We start from the raw sequence: 16,374 nt of genomic DNA on the forward strand, positions 1-16,374 counted from the left end.
GTTTTGTGTAGGTTTTGCTCCTTTAAATTAACTAGAATGTTGCCTCAGTTCTCTTCTATCCTTAAGTATCTGTTTGTGTCTGTGTTCACACAGGACACCAAAGGTGAATCAAATTTAATACTTTCATATGAAAACAAAAGGGTTTTTTTGTACTAATAATTTGATTATTAGTCAGTTTCGCTGAATTGCTAACCAGAAAGTACTTAAAAAAAGAGTTTTTTTGCAGATATATTTTATTACATGTAAACTGGATCAACAAAGATCTCTTCACTTGATATATGCATTAGCTAGGTACTCATGCTCTAATCTTCAACAACAGTTAATGGAAACCATTTGTTTACATCATTTTGCTTTCTGTAAAACTAAGCAGTTGAAGGACAAGTGTGTCATCCTCATGATTAAGTTATTCATTTATTTCTAGTTACTGCAACTAAAGGAAAAATATTATGCTATTGAAATTGATCCTGTTCTTACCATGGAAGAGAAGTATCCCTATATGGTAGAATGGTAAGTGTGTATCAGGCAATGGGAGGGTTAAAAATATAATAAAATAACATTGCAGTTACAACTAATGGCTTCTTTTCCCCCTGTACTGTATATAATAGATGCATAAATTATCCAGTGAGTTAGAGCAGTGATTAAATATAACAAAATGAACTATAATTTTCTAAGCACTCTAACAGTCTAGAATTTGTTTTGTCTTGTTTTTTTTTTAAGATGAAGGTCAGTGTGGATAAATTTAAGATCCTGTGCTTAAGCCTTAAATTAAAAACAAGCACTTTTTTTTAAGTATATGGACAAAATGTAGCTGAATGTGTAAAGAAAAAGAATTGGGATTTAAATCGACTGTGAACTGAGTAGGAGCCTACAGGTGGACATAGTTGCTGAGAAATGGACCCCCTGGTACTGACTGCATTAATGGAAATGCAGCCTTCCAAGCAGACCACACTGAAGTTGAGTCTAGAGAGAATGCTCTTAAGAGACATGTTGACAAACTTAGAATGTGCCAGAGGAGCCCACTAAGAAAGTCCCAGGAACTGGAACCATTCCATTTGGGGAAGATTTCACGTAAATGAGAAAGCTGTTATTTGAGAAGCAACAACTGTGGTTTTAGAATCTTAAGAGACCAGGATTGATATTATTTATCTTCCTTATACTGTGACCTAACCTGAATACCTTGCACACTTAATGTTGATGCTACAAAATGTTGAAAAGTTGGATTGAGGCCACATACCTGAGGAAACAGAGCTGGGAGTAGACTTGCAAGTTTCAAGAAGACTGATTTCAGCATAATGAAAAAAAGGACTGTCCAGTAATGAGAATTTTCTAGCAATAATATAAGCTTCCTTGGCAGAGTTCACTAACCTGAGGGGAGCTGACCGAGAGTGGAGGGTCACTTAGGAATATTGTAAGTGTAAGGGCTTCTGGATATCAGGTGGAGAGGTTCTAAAGGTCTCTTACTGAGATGCAGTGATTATAAGTGTTTTGATATGATTATAAAGCATCCATATATCAAACTTGTCACTAGGTTAGCATCTTCAGTACTTAGGTATTTCACAATGATTCAGACTACAAACACATGAAACAAACAGCTTTGCTCTAATTCTTCTTGTAATCAGAGAAATGATTATGCCTCCTTATCTGTAGACTGAGGAAAGGTTTACATGTAGTATCCGTTCTTTATCTTATTAACAGATTTAAACTGAGACTTTGGAGAGAACTGGGAAATGCAGTAAGAACGTGTTCTATTACATTTTGAGACACATAGGACATACATTCATTAGCGATGAATTTAAATTTCTGAAATTTAAGTCCAAAGTATGATGAATGAAATACTGCATTATCTGTCACTGAAGAATGCTTTTTAATGAAGATGATAGTTTTAATTTGCTTTAATTGATAATTCTTTTTCTTTCATCATAAACTCCAGGTATACTAAATCACACGGTTTGCTTGTTGAACAGGCTTTACCAAAAGCTAAACTTAAAGAAATTGTAGCAGAATCTGATGTTATGCTCAAGTAAGTTTCTTGGCTGTTAATTGTCTGTAGACTTATATATGTATTCTAAGTATCTGTTTTTATTAAAATAATCTATAACTATATTGCATATAAAAACAGCCGAAATATGACACCTGTCACAGAACAGAGTGAGGTAAGGAATTTAGAACGACATATTAGATCCTAGTATAGGGTATAAGAGCTTTATGGAGTTTAAATTCTTTCTTCTTGGGCATCCTGGGTGCCTCAGCAGTTTAGCGTCACCTTCAGCCCAGTGTGTGATCCTGGAGTCCTGGGATGGAGTCCCACGTCAGGCTCCCTGCATGGAGCCTGCTTCTCCCTCTGCCTGTGTCTCTACTTCTCTCTCTCTCTCTCGTGAATGAATAAATAAAATCTTCAAAATAAAATTAAAAAAAAAAACTCTTTCTTTTCTTTTTTTTAAGTAGGCTCCATGCCCAGCGTGGAGCCCAACACAGGGCTTGAACTCACAACTAAGGTTAAGTCAGATGCTCAACCGACTGAGCCACTCACACACCCCGAAATTTAAGTTCTAATCTACATTTCCTTTCTCCACACTGAAAATTTCAAGAGTAGGGGCACCTGGCTGGCTCATTTGGAAGAGCATATGACTCTTGATCTCAGGGTCATGAGTTTAAGCCCCATGTTGGGTGTAGAGATTCTTAAATAAATAATACTTTAAAAGAAATTCAAGACCAATGTTAGAAATTTATGAAACCATTTTCAAAATGGTTTTCAAAACCATTTTGAAATTTTTTAACACCACTTTTGAAAGACATAAAATATAAAAAGAATGTTTATAAATCAAGAAAAAAAAGTTTATAAATCAAGAAAAAAATATTTTGCTCAGTACCCTGTTTATGAAGTTACATGAATCTACTTTCTGTATTCTCAAACTTCCTTGAAAACTATCTCTAGGAAAGGAAATATGATTTAGCAAACAAAAATATTTGTAACACATGAATGATAAGATAAAAATATTTTTAAGCTTCTTCTGTTACCACCTCTAACAGTTTTCAACTCATTAGGTAAATATGATGAGGCCATGTTTTTTTCTATTTTCTTTCTTTTTCTTTTTCTTTTTTTTTTTTGGATGCTACATTTTAAGGTGATCTACTTCTGAGGAGGAGGAGGAGAGGAAGCATATGTCAGAAAGCATGTGAGGACAGCTAGTATTTTATACCTTTGTAGGTAACTTAACCTGTAACCCAGGAAGAGTAAAAAGGAAAGAAACTTAGATTAATAATATTACCTACAGCTGCTGCACTTTAGGTAGGAGAGATGCCAGATGTAAAGAGAATGCAGCTCAGTTCCTACCTCCTCTGCTTTTCTAAGAGAAAGTAGTTGAGCAGGATGGCAAGCAGGAAGTGCTCCAATTCACCAGTTCACCCTAAATGGGTTTTTCAGGGTCTGGTTTTTCAAGATGTGGTTCATTATTTGCTGTTAAATGCTGTAAACTGTGAACTGTAGACTTATATCCATATTTAATTTGAATCTAAATCATCTAATTTGTACTCTTAAAAATATTAAAAGGAGGGCAGCCCAGATGGCTCAGCAGTTTAGCGCCCGCCTTCGGTCCAGGGCATGATTCTGGAGACCCGGGATTGAGTCCCACATCAGGCTCCCTGCATGGAGCCTGCTTCTCCCTCTGCCTGTGTCTCTGCCTCTCTCTCTCTCTCTGTGTCTATCATGAATAAATAAATAAAAATAGTTTTTAAAAAATTAAAAGGAATGCAAAGAGTTAACTGTTTGAGAATCTTGCACTAGTGTTATAGACTTGGATAACCATGCTTTTCGGGAATATCTGAAAAGGGAATATAAATGAGCCATGGAATTAGGTAGACATGTTTTACTTTTTTTTTCTAGGTGAAAAGGAGATATATTTTCCTCTTTAACAATCAGTTCCTACCTCCATCTTGCAGGGAAGGGTATGAGAATTTCTTTGATAAACTTCAAGAATATGGTATCCCTGTGTTCATATTTTCGGCTGGTATTGGTGATATACTAGAGGAGGTGATCCATCAAGCTGGCGTTTATCACCCAAACATCACAGTAGTGTCCAACTTCATGGATTTTGATGACAATGTAAGAACAGCAAATCATTCTTCATAATTACTATTAAAATCTGAATATATTTAATCATGTAAATGTGTTTATTATTTAATGTATATTCATTAAACTAGGTCACTCAGTAGGCCTACTGTGGGACTCATCATCTCCTAGTGTTATATACATGTCCATGTTTTAAAAATAATATGCTTTTCTTAAACTCTTGCTTCCCAAGCTATAGACTAATATTAAAATTAGAAAAAGTTTGTTTAATGTCATTCAGTGCAGCAACTCTGAATTCAGACAACATCCATAGGTGGAAAAAAAAAGAATTAGAACTGATACTATTTGAACAGGCTCTTCTAATTAAAACAGTACATTGTAGGGGCAGCCCCGGTGGTGCAGCGGTTTGGCGCTGCCTGCAGCCTGGGGTGTGATCCTGGAGACCCAGAATCGAGTCCCACATCGGGCTCCCTGCATGGAGCTTGCTTCTCCCTCTGCCTGTGTCTCTGCCTCTCTCTCTCTGTGTCTATGAATAAATAAATAAAAATGTTTAAAAAAAAAACAGTACATTGTGATATACATTTCCAGTTAGGAATCAAATGAAAAGTAAAGATTGGATTTTCAATTTATTGTGTTTGACATTTAAAGTAGTCTCTAGAAAGTCATTAACTTCTCAGAGCCCTCCTTACTTATCATGAATGTGAAAAAAAAAACAATAGAATTTATGTTTTTTATAGGGGGTGCTAAAAGGATTTAAAGGCGAACTAATTCATGTATTTAACAAACATGATGGTGCCTTGAAGAACACAGAATATTTCAATCGACTAAAAGACAATAGCAACATCATTCTGCTGGGAGATTCCCAAGGGGACATAAGAATGGCAGATGGAGTAGCCAACGTTGAACATATCCTGAAAATTGGATATCTAAACGATAGAGTAAGTATATAGATCTGTCATTTAATTTTTTTGTAAGAAAAATAAGGGTGGAACTTAATAGGCAGTTGTTAACTATACATGTGTGAGAAAGTAGAGACATTTTGATTGCTCTTTATCCCTTTGTTTTGGTGTAGTTAAGGGAGTTGGGATGCACATGTGTACTGTCGGTACTGGGATGGCTTCTTTGGCCTCTCCCCACAAGAAACCTCTCCTGCTCCTTAATCTTGAGAGTGTAAAATGTCTCCAATGTTACCAGGTGTTGCTTGGGCACAGTCTCCCCAGTTGAGAACCACTTACCTAGAGAGAAATGACTTTGGAAGTAAAGCCACCCTGTGGGATAATTTCTATGTCCATGAGTCTTAAAAGTTTGAAAGTATTTCTTCATTTCAGAAGTTTTATGAAAGTAAATTAAATTTACTACATTTTGCCCAAAAGATTGAACCTAACAATGAGATTAACACTGAAACTATTTACTTCTCCTTCCTGCATATCCATCTAATTTTTCTGTTGTTGTTGATTAGGTTGATGAGCTTTTAGAAAAATATATGGACTCTTATGACATTGTTCTAGTAAAAGACGAGTCATTGGATGTAGCCAACTCTATCTTACAGAAGATTCTATAAACAAGCATTCTTCAAGAAGACCTCTCACCTGTGGGTGCAATTGATGCAAGAACTGCTCACCTATTCATCTTGCTGAAAGACTTCTATTTATAATGCGTTATTGCTTTTAAAGTTTTTTCTCTCTGTTACTGAGGTATTTTCGGACATTGAATCCATCAACTGGAAGCTCCTTTTTTTTCCTCATTTCTCTCAACACACTCCTCAACTATATTTTTTAACAGATTTAAAAAGAAAATCATAAAGCCAAAATTTGAAAAATAACTCCCTGCATTTCCAGAGTGAATTTTGTAATGTTATCATGAGGTTTTTGAGGAAACTTTTTACTCTGGGAGAGTTTGTATAAGTTTAAAAAGAAATTTTATGAAATGGTGAAATAATGTGCATGATTTTAAGTTGCCATTTTTGTAATTTGGGTGACTTATGTTGATGATATCACCATCTCCTTAAATTGTGTTATGTTTGGTTATTTCGTTTTGTGAAAGTCAGTATTAACCAGAAAATATTGGCACTCAGTGTTTGAAAATATTGGCACTCAGTTTGGTATCCACATGTCTGTCACTAATCATTACAAAATGTTCTGTATGGAAGCACTGATGATACACATGAAATGCAAAGCCTTTTTAAATTGTACTGTCAAGAAAATTATTAATCATTTATTCAACAAATATTTATTAAGCACCTGCTGTGTTTTTCCTGTGTCTGTGTTGGGGGTGTGGGGGGCTGTGGGATGAGTCCAAGTGTCATGGTCATAATGTCTATTTAGAGTGAATATTTTTAAACTTAAAATTAAAAGTTTAAGGATAGATAGTTGCAGAAGAAATGAATTAACCCTTCAGAAAATGGTGGGGACAGGGAAAATCGTTATCCCTCATTGAAAGTACCGGTAAAAGAGAGTACTTTGTTTTAAGTCTCGGAGTTTCAGAAATAGGCCACAGGCAGGGAACAAAGTGTAGCTGGGTCTCCTGTCAACTAAAACTGAGTATGCTAAATTAGGAACCAACATTCCTGTCTTCAGTCTGACTTCCCATTCCAAATTTCTGCTGCCCAATAATTGGTTTCCACAAGGTTTAGACTTGCCATTGTGATAAATTTGACCCTGACTCTATTTCACTCCAGAGTCTACAAGCTGCTAATTCCTTAAAGCATCTGAGCTGTGATACAGAGCATGTTCCAACTAGTACTGGACATCCAGTGCAGTCTGCAGTCTCTAGTACAATTTGATGTGGCAGGTAGGCAAGGTCTTGCAATGAAAATCTTTTCCCTGGGGCAGCCCATTCTTATCTTCTACCGCTACCTCTCTTTTCTATAATAAACAATAAAACAGAGTTTATAGTGGCCAAAAGTAGACTATTCCCTGCTTGAGTTGGGAATTTCTAATCTGATGATAGCTTTTTATCCCATATTGCTATTAGAGTTTGCTGTATTGACTGTTTTACAATTATAGCATGCTTCTGCAAATAAGCATAGTGCGTGGCATAAATGTAAAGAATACTGAAGTTATGACCTCTGTTCTCATCATGGCCTAACCCTTTACTAAGACTATAGGTCAGGCACCTCCCTATAAAGTGAAGGCCTTGAGGGCATGCAGTCTCTATAGCCCCTTCTAGCCTCTATCTAACTTGGTTATCAAGCCAAGGCCCCTGTTGCTTTTACTACATACCTGTGACACTGTCACATCTCACCGCCCCTGTTTCTATTGATGCTTAAAATAATTTGTGTTCAAGTTCAGTTTTCAGAACAGTTCAGTGTCACCATTAGGAAATGGGCTATAGGGACGCCTGGGTGGCTCAGCCATTGAGAGTCTGCCTTCGGCTCAGGGCGTGATCCTGGGGTCCCGGGATCGAGTCCCACATCGGGCTCCCTGCATGGAGCCTGCTTCTCCTTCTGCCTATGTCTCTGCCTTTCTCTGTGTCTCTCATGAATAAATAAATAAAATCTTTAAAAAAAAAAAAAGGAAATGGGCTATAGAGTCAGACTGGATTTGAATCCTCTTTCTACCACTCAGTAACTGTGGTCAGGACACATTATTTAACCTGTGTCCCAGCTTGCTCATCTGTAAAGTGAAGGTAATGATACATCCTCGATATTTCATTGTGAGGGTGACATGTACTCACCAACGCCACTGTATGCTTTTAAGTTTGATATTTGCATTTAGAACAACTAAGCACAAGTATTCAATATTGGTAGCTATGACCCATCCACAAAAGTATAAGCACAGTCTGGATGGATGGATGAAACGGAAAGCTCTTCTGCAGCCTTAGTGAACACTGGCAGCGTGTAGCAACTACCACATTCTCTAAAGGAGATGGCGCCTGCCTTTGGCCCAGGGTGTGATCCTGGAGACCCAAGATCGAGTCCCACGTCGGGCTCCCGGTGCATGGAGCCTGCTTCTCCCTCTGTCTGTGTCTCTGCCTCTCTCTCTCGCTCTCTCTCTGTGTGTGTGTGACTATCATAAATAAATAAAAATTTTTTTAAAAAAAAAAGGAAGGCCGGTAGGAGAAGAAAGTTACTAGCAAATAAAAGGATTGATCTGGGCAAGACAACCTTCCCTTAGGGGTAAGGACAAGTGACAAGCAATTAGGTTTTTTGTGGGGTGTTTTTTTTTTTCAATTTTGAAGTTTACTTTATGAGGTAAAGCAGTTTCGTTGCTGAGATGAACAATTTTGATGAAACTGAGAAACAGAAACAATTGTCAGAGATACTAGTTTATTCGAGAGTGGTTTTGCAAGGGCTCTGCATTCCACGGTATGTTTAGTAGACACCAGAGTTGATTAGGCAGGTTATTAAAGGTTTTTTTTTTAAAGATTTATTTATTTATTTATGATAAGACATAGAGAGAAGAGAGAGAGAGAGAGGCAGAGACACAGGAGGAGGGAGAAGCAGGCTCCATGCCGGGAGCCCGACGCGGGACTTGATCCCGGGACTCCAGGATCGCGCCCTGGGCCAAAGGCAGACGCTAAACCACTGAGCCACCCAGGGATCCCCTAAAGGGTTTTTTTTTAAAGAGACTTGGGGTTCAGGGTTCTCTCTTTGGCATACCCCATGGAGAATCAGGGAGGAAAAGATATGTGGGATCTGAATAATCCTGAAACTTGGCCAGGGTTAACTCAAGATTCACCAGTCCTGCTGTGTTTTATAGTTATTCCAATATTTCGGTACAATTTTAATAGATAAGATAAAAATGCCTGAGGTGTGAGTCACAGGCCTTCAAGTCCGTCCAACCTGGATGAGTCTTAGATTCTCTCTAGGACATTTAGCAAATTATTTCTTTGTCATCGTCGTCTTCGTCTTCTTTGTCTTCGTCTACTTTGTCTTCTTTGTAGTCGTCTTTGTCATCTTCGTCTTCTTCATCTTTGTCGTCATCGTCTTCGTCTTCTTCGTCTTCATCTTTCTTCTTTTTTAGATTTTATTGATTTATTCATGAGAGACAGAGAGAGGCAGAGACACAGGCAGAGAGAGAAGCAGGCTCCCTGTGGGGAGCCCAATGCAGGACTCGATCCCAGGACCCCAGGATCACGACCTGAGCGAAAGGCAGATGCTCAACCACTGAGCCACCCAGGTGCCCCACATTTAGTAAGTTTCTAAGTTTTCTATGCCTTGGTTTCCTCATCTCTAAAGTGGGGCCTGAACTCGAGGTGAGGACTGATTAAATGAACAGTCACTCGTCCAACAAATATTGAAGTCCTTACTACGGGCTAGGTTCTAGAGACACGATAATGAATACATTCCACATGCTTCCTGCCCTCGTGTAGCTTCCATCCTAATGGATGAGACAGGAAAAAGAGGTAGGCTATTATAAATAAGATACTGTGAAGAAACCAACACAAGGGATCCCTGGGTGGCTCAGTCGTTTAGCACCTGCCTTTGGCCTGGGGCATGATCCTAGAGTCCCCGGATTGAGTCCCGCGTCGGGCTCCTGGCATGGAGCCTGCTTCTCCCTCTGCCTGTGTCTCTGCCTCTCTCTCAATGTCTATCATGAATAAATAAATAAAATCTTTTTTAAAATATTAAAAAAAAAAGAAACCAACACAAATGACAAGGATCCTGTTTTAGATAAGGTAGCCAGAGAAAGCTCTGAGGAGATAATATTTCAGCCAAAGCCTGAAGGAAAAGGAGCCAGCCATGAGCGGAACTGAAGCAGAAACATTCCAGGAAGAGGGAAAACGGTCTGGAGTAAAAAACTTTAGGTGTTCAAAGAACTGAGAACTGGTTTAGTAGTATTTTGAGCAAAGGGAAGAATGGAATAATGAATGGGAGGTGAGGGTGCCAGATGACACAGGTCTTTGTAGGTCGTGAGTTTGGTTTTCTCTCCCTGCAGCGGACTGCCATGATCACACCAGCTGACATGTGGAAGATTCATTGAGGCAGATACACTCCAGTGAATCAGCGCGCTGCTGCGGAAGTCTGAACTCAAAAATTTTTTTAATTGATTTTATTTATTTGACAGTGAATGAGAAAGAAAGACAGCATATGAGGAAGCAACAGGCAGAGGAAGAGAGAAACAGGCTCCCTGCTGAGCAGAGAGTCCAACGTGGGACTCATCCTAGGACCCCAGGATCATGATCTGAGCCAAAGGCAGATGCTCAACCGACAGCCACCCAGGTGCCCCTAAACTAGAAATTATAGTAGGATTCAGAGAAAAGTGGATCATTTTCAGTAGTTTAGGTTTAGAAATGACAAGACTTGCTTTTTGATTAAATGTGTAGGGTGAGAGAGGAGGAAGGGTCTCACAGATGTCTCATTTAAGCAAATGGGGGTGGGGGAAGAAAGAAGAGCAGGCTTGGGGGGAGGGTGTTGGAAAGGGAGTGGGAATGTACATTCTCTTTTAGACATGCAAAGCTCGAGGTGCCTGTAAGGAACACAAGGGAAGATAACAAATAGACCAGAGCTTAAAGGAGAAATTTTGGCTGGACTCATGCATTATATGTCTGCATTTAAATGAGATCCGAATATGGCCAGTGTAAGCTGGAAGGAATGCCTTGACCTATTAGAATTCCAACATTAATGGCCAAGACCACATGGAATCAAACACATTATTTTAATAAGCTTATTTTAATAAGCATGAAAGCTTTATACCTGCAGCTAGCAATAAATAAGCAGTATTCTTTTTTTAATTTTTTTTAAAAGATTTTATTTATTTATTCATGAGAGATACAGAGAGAGAGGCAAAGACACAGGCAGAGGGAGAAGCAGGCTCCATGCCGGGAGCCTGACATGGGACTCAATCCTGGGACTCCAGGATCATGCCTTGGGCCAAAGGTAGACACTCAACTGCTGAGCGGCCACCCAGCCATCCCAAGGAGTGGTATTACTGATTTATAAAAAGATGCAGATCCCCAAGAAAGGCAAGGAAAAAGACTTCAAAGAAAGCAACCTTGGGGCATCTGGGTGGCTCAGGTGGTTATGCGTCTGACTCTTGGTTTCGGCTCAGGTCATGATCTCAGGATCGTGAGATCGAGCCCCACATTGGGTTCTGCACTGGGCCCAGAGTCTGCTTGAGAGTCTCTCTCCCTTTCCCTCTACCCTAGCTCATGCTGTCTCTCTCTCTCAAATATACACATACATACATACAAAAAGAAAGCAAACTTGTTCCTAGAAACCGAAGACATTGAAGTGCTATGTGTAAACACTTATTATATAGACTCCTGCGTCAGCTCTCCTGACAAAATGAAATTTTTTTGTCTTTTAAGTAATAATTTTGAAAGATATTATAAACTCCTCCATAATAAGAGATCAAAACTCACCAGGTTTTAACAAAATAATGCAGATTGCCTGTGCTTGCAAGGTAGCCTAGTGGCGTTTCAAGCACACTGGTCACATGCCTACTCATATGTCATGTTTCCTGAAGATACTTTACTCTCCCACTGGGCATCAGTTACCTATGTCATCTTTAGAGCCTGAAGTCCAGAATATGTGTAAGTCAGAAGTTAGGTGGTCACAATCTGTAGCTTGTGAACAGCCGTTCTATCAAGAGATCCAAGCAGCCTCAAGCAGCAACACAGAAATTGAGTATAAGATATGATTAAGAGAAATGCTCTGCGGCATCTCTACCCTATATTTGGCTCCCTGATGAGCATTCACATTCCTGCTGGCATAGCTGTAACCTACAATCATAATGCAAATGTAAACAAGTGTTGGAGCAGCATTCTAAAGTGAGGCCATCTGAGCAGCTGGTCCTTCCAGAGATTAAAGCCTCTGACGTAGTCACAGATTATTGAATGTCCTCTTTAGCAACAGGAAAAATGGAAGCACCCAGGTAGCACTCAACAACAACCCCCATGTGGAGAACCATAAATACTACACAGTATCATTTATATGTGGCATTAAAACAAAATTTAAGCTTAAGTCATAGAATACAAAAGTGGTTATTGGGGGATAGGAGAAATAAAGGTCGATAAAAAGGCACAAACTTTCAGCTATAAGATAAAGTCTGAGGACTTAATGAGTAACATGGTGACCTATATTGTATAGTTTTAAACTTTGCTGAGAGTAGAACCTAAATGTTCTCATCAAAAAAAAAAAAAAAGAAGCGCTAAGTGGGAGAGATCCTTTTTTTTTTTTTTTCCACGGAGACCTAGGCAGAGGGAGAAGCAGGCCCCCTGAGGGGACCCTGATGTGGGACGCGATTCCAGGACTCTGGGATCACAACCTGAGCGGAAGGCAGACAGACGCTCAACCACTGAGCCACTCAGGCATCCGAGAAATCCTTTCAGAAGTAAGCATACTATATTAAATCATCATGTACACTTTAAATATCTTATAATGTTATTTGTTCATTACACCTCAGTAAGGCTGGAGAAGGAAAAAACAAAAACCCAGGTGTCAAGGCTGGAGACCCAAGAAGACCCAGTATTGAATCTAAGTCTGAAGGCCAGAGGAGACTAAGGTTTCAGCTCAGCAGCCAGGCCAGCAGAGTTTAAAAACAAAAACAAGGGGCACCTGGGTGGCTCAGTCAGTTAAGCATCTGCCTTCAGCTCAGGTCATGACCCCAGGGTCCTGGGATCAAGCCCCATGTGGGGCTGCACTCTGCTCAGCTGGTGTGTGTGGGGGTATTTGCTGTTCCCTCGCACTCTCTCAAAATAAATAATGCTGTCTCTCTCTCAAATAAATAAAATCTTCAAAAAAAAAAAAAAATCCCTCCAGTCTTGAAGCTCTGGGGCCCACAGTCCTTAATTACCCCAGAGAAATCTTTTATTCAGCCAACCTATCTCCACTACCAAAGAAAATAGCCAGTGAAGAAATCCAAACAGGACCAACTAAAAATCTGGGGCAGAGAATAAGCATCAGGTTTTTATCTTCATGGAGATGTGTAAGGATAATGAGGTGTTATAGGCCAAATGCATTCCAAAAGGCGATTCAGTTTAGCTAGATTACAACCTATCTAGTACACTGAAGGAATTCTGTGAAACAGAAAATCTTGAGTGACGGTGTGCTATGTAGAAGACAGGTCATGGAACGTTAGTTACCATGACAGCAGCAGCCAGGAAGGCCATGGCAGGCATCTCCTTTGCCTTCTAGAAGCGTAGAGTCTCTGAGGTTGCTTCTGCAGAGTAAATAGTAACATCTGCTTTTAGAAAAACATACATTTTTCTTTATACGTGTGCAGTTACTCTCCATTTGCTTTGACTCCAACCCCTATAGTCATTCTCCACTTTTCTCTGCACCCCAAAAAGCTGGCCTCCAAGAATACCAGCCCCTAGCCTCTTCTTCCTTCGGCTTCAGACTGGGTTCAGCTAGTGGGCACCAGTGACAGGACGCAGAATGGGGTGTTTCTGCCCTCACCACTCTGCTATGCTGCCAGCCACAGTTGTGGGCATGGCTGTGGCTCCCCTTCACCTTTCAGGCCCAGGGGGAGAAGGGCCTCTTATGTTGCTCTCCAACAGGTATCATGACCTCCTTACTAGGTCTCTGAGCCCTGCCCACCCTTCTGTAAAGTCCTTTAGGTAGCTTCTCTTCAAAAGTCCCACGGGAGGGCATGCTTCCTGCCAGGAGGATGCCAACTGACGCACCCCCTGTATCCCGGACCTTACATGCCTTCAAATTAACGAGATGCAGTCCTCAAGGGAATTCTCAAGGGCTAATCAAGGTGTTTTTCTCATGGGCTCCTCTTGGCCTTCAAATAAAACTCCACAAAACCTGATGTTATTCAATTTTTTTTATATATGAAAAGATCTGTTTTCCAACATTTATTCCACTGAATGAGTGCACAGCATTTTCACAAACTATCTCAGGGCTACATCAGTACAAAACAGTTTAAATTAGTAAAACAAAGCAGTTTCAAAAGGAAAACCATGGATTACTTCAGGGTGGATGCCACCACCACTTGGAACAGAGGACGTAAGGCAGCAAGGTGGTTACCGCATAACATGGGGAAAGGCTAGCAGGTAATAGTGTCCTTGTTCTACATAGATTGACACCCCTGGGCTGTAAAGCACCTCCCCCTCCAGGACTGAATGAGTGGAAATATGTCTCCTTGTTTATGCTCATCTACCTGTTGGGGTGACATTTCCATCTTGGTCATAATGAAATACTCTGGAGCGTGGCTCAGCCACCAGCCCTGTGCATATCTATCTGATCGAAAGATTCAGGGAGGACAGAGCAATGGGAATAAGAAACAGTGAAGCAGATAATCTTGCATGGCAAACACAGAATCAAATGCTCTACTCGTAGCCCACAATGCCTTTTGTTTGGTCCACTAATTTTCTTAACTTCCAAGTTATTCAGCCAATTGGAAGACCACGATAGGTAGGCACAACTGACTATAAAGCGTGTGTGTGTGTGTGTGTGTGTGTGTGTGTGTAGCAGGAAGGTGGAAGCTGGGCATTACCAGAGCCTATACAGGCCACTGATACAGTTTTGGGGGCTTTGGGGGAATACTGCTGGGATATGCTCCTTGTCTCTTCTGCTCATCTGGAGAACACTTTTTAAAACACCAGCAAGTTAAAAAAAAAAAAAAAAAAGGTTAATCCTCTTTATGTGGCTATTCTGGACACTTCTGTTCCCTCCAAGATGGTTGTTACTTCTGTATGACACTATTTTCCTTTAACAACAAAACTACCTGAAAGGCTCACAAAACAGCGGTTGACTGTACAGTACAGCCTTTTCACCCTCTACGCAGCCCCTGCTAAAGCACCTTGCACCAATTTTGTTTCATATCACTGGCATTTGGCCTAAAATTCTCACCATGTGTATCGACCCATCCCTGACATGCCCCAGGTACTATGTGACCATCTGCTACTTGTGGACGATTCACCTTCTGAGAGACCCTCGCGCCCTCACTTCTCATTCTGCCACGACAGGGGGCTTGGTGTCACACAAGTGGCCCGAGTCAGGTTTAGAGTTCATCATGTTTGGCCTCCTGGTCTTTGAGTTTAAATTCTTCTGCCGTGACCTTTCCATCTCCATTCCGGTCCTGGTTGGTGAACATGTTCTTCACAATCATCTCAGCATCAAAACCAGGAGCAAGTTTCCCTTTGCCAGATGCCACCTGGGCATGAATGTACTCTGAGAACTAGAGAGACAGGGAACAGGACAGACCATGAGACACAGATGCCGAACCCGGGCCCGAACGGAACCCGAACAAAGAGAGCATCCCCAGGGCATCGGGAGTCCAGAGGCTAGAATTTGGGGTCTGAGCTCACAAAACAGACAAAATTCTGTGAGCTACACCACCTGTTTTTTTCTTTAGATGCAGATGAAAACCCCTGGCTAATGACTCCAGGAGCCCCTAGGTTCCAGGCAGCTAATACACGGCAGGGACTAGAGCTATCTGTTCTTTCCCAATCAACACTTAGTTCTCCATCAAAGGGTGATCTAACCACCTGAGCCTCTGAGAACATTGCTGCCTGTACTCATTCATTCATTCATATAGTAAAAACATTGTCTACTGTGTGCTGAGCACCATTCAAGATCCTAGAGAGATATCTTTATTTTTTTTTAATTTTTAAAAGATTTTATTTATTCATGAGAGACACACAGAGAGAGAGAGAGAGAGAGGCAGAGACAAGGCAGAGGGAGAAGCAGGCTCCACGCAGGGAGCCCGATGTGGGACTCAATCCCGGGCCGCCAGGATCACACCCTGGGCTGAAGGCGGCGCTAAACTGCTGGGCCACTGGGGCTGCCCAAGAGATATCTTTTTAAAAAAAAAATCCTGCCCTTGTAATTCTAGCATATCAGATTGGGAAACACACAATTAGAAATGAACATAAATAAAAATAAGTAAGTCACATATTAAGTTAGAAAGTAAAATGCTCTAGAAAACAAAAGATTAGAGCCAAGCAAGGAAGATCAAGAGTACAGGTAGAGAAGCAGGTTGAGGTCCCCATCCACCTGTCAGGGTAAAACCCCAATGCATAAAGGAGACTCGTGCAAAGACTTGAAGGGAGGGAATGAGCCAAACAGTTATCCAGGAAGTGTCTTCTGAGCAGACAGCTGGAGCAAAGGCCCAAGGGGGGAGCATGGCTGGTAGTGGTTACACTGAGCAGGTCATGGAGAATCTTTGTGGGGCCTTTATAGGCCAGTGTGAGGACTTTGGAAACAGAGGCTTCTGCAGGGTTGTGAGACAAAGCAAGCCATGATCCAATTTAAGTTTTAGAAGGATCATTCTAGCTGCTGTGAGGGGCAAGGGCGAAAGCAGGAAGACCATAGAGGTCCAAGCCAGAGCCAGGAGGCACTGGACCACGAGGCTGCAGAGTTAGATGGATGGTGAGAAACGGTCAGGCTCTGGATACATTTTCAAGATGGA

At 40.8% G+C, this 16,374-nt stretch overlaps 3 protein-coding genes across 9 annotated transcripts in view; 2 read left to right on the forward strand and 1 right to left on the reverse strand.

Moving 5' to 3' along the window:
• NT5C3A (5'-nucleotidase, cytosolic IIIA) overlaps window positions 1-6,308 on the forward strand; it is a 55,613-nt gene extending 49,305 nt beyond the window's left edge. For 5 of the 6 annotated variants that reach the window (XM_072783551.1, XM_072783554.1, XM_072783555.1 and 2 more), the window contains 5 exons: window positions 422-507; window positions 1,931-2,020; window positions 3,940-4,102; window positions 4,807-5,007; window positions 5,529-6,308. In XM_072783551.1, coding sequence (XP_072639652.1) covers window positions 422-507; window positions 1,931-2,020; window positions 3,940-4,102; window positions 4,807-5,007; window positions 5,529-5,630 — 642 coding nt within the window. In that variant the 3' untranslated portion in view covers window positions 5,631-6,308. The remainder of the gene's footprint in view (window positions 1-421; window positions 508-1,930; window positions 2,021-3,939; window positions 4,103-4,806; window positions 5,008-5,528) is intronic. The other variant, XM_072783552.1, reaches the window with a different exon arrangement.
• LOC140608716 (retinitis pigmentosa 9 protein-like) overlaps window positions 1-16,374 on the forward strand; it is a 185,880-nt gene that overhangs the window by 105,046 nt on the left and 64,460 nt on the right. The gene's annotated exons all lie outside the window — the stretch shown is intronic.
• The window catches only part of FKBP9 (FKBP prolyl isomerase 9), a 41,307-nt gene continuing 38,703 nt past the window's right edge, over window positions 13,771-16,374 (reverse strand). For both annotated transcript variants that reach the window (XM_072783538.1, XM_072783537.1), the window contains exon 10: window positions 13,771-15,141. In XM_072783538.1, coding sequence (XP_072639639.1) covers window positions 14,965-15,141 — 177 coding nt within the window. In that variant the 3' untranslated portion in view covers window positions 13,771-14,964. The remainder of the gene's footprint in view (window positions 15,142-16,374) is intronic.

Source organism: Canis lupus, chromosome 18 (genome assembly GCF_048164855.1).
Source record: "Canis lupus baileyi chromosome 18, mCanLup2.hap1, whole genome shotgun sequence".
Lineage (NCBI taxonomy): Eukaryota > Metazoa > Chordata > Mammalia > Carnivora > Canidae > Canis > Canis lupus.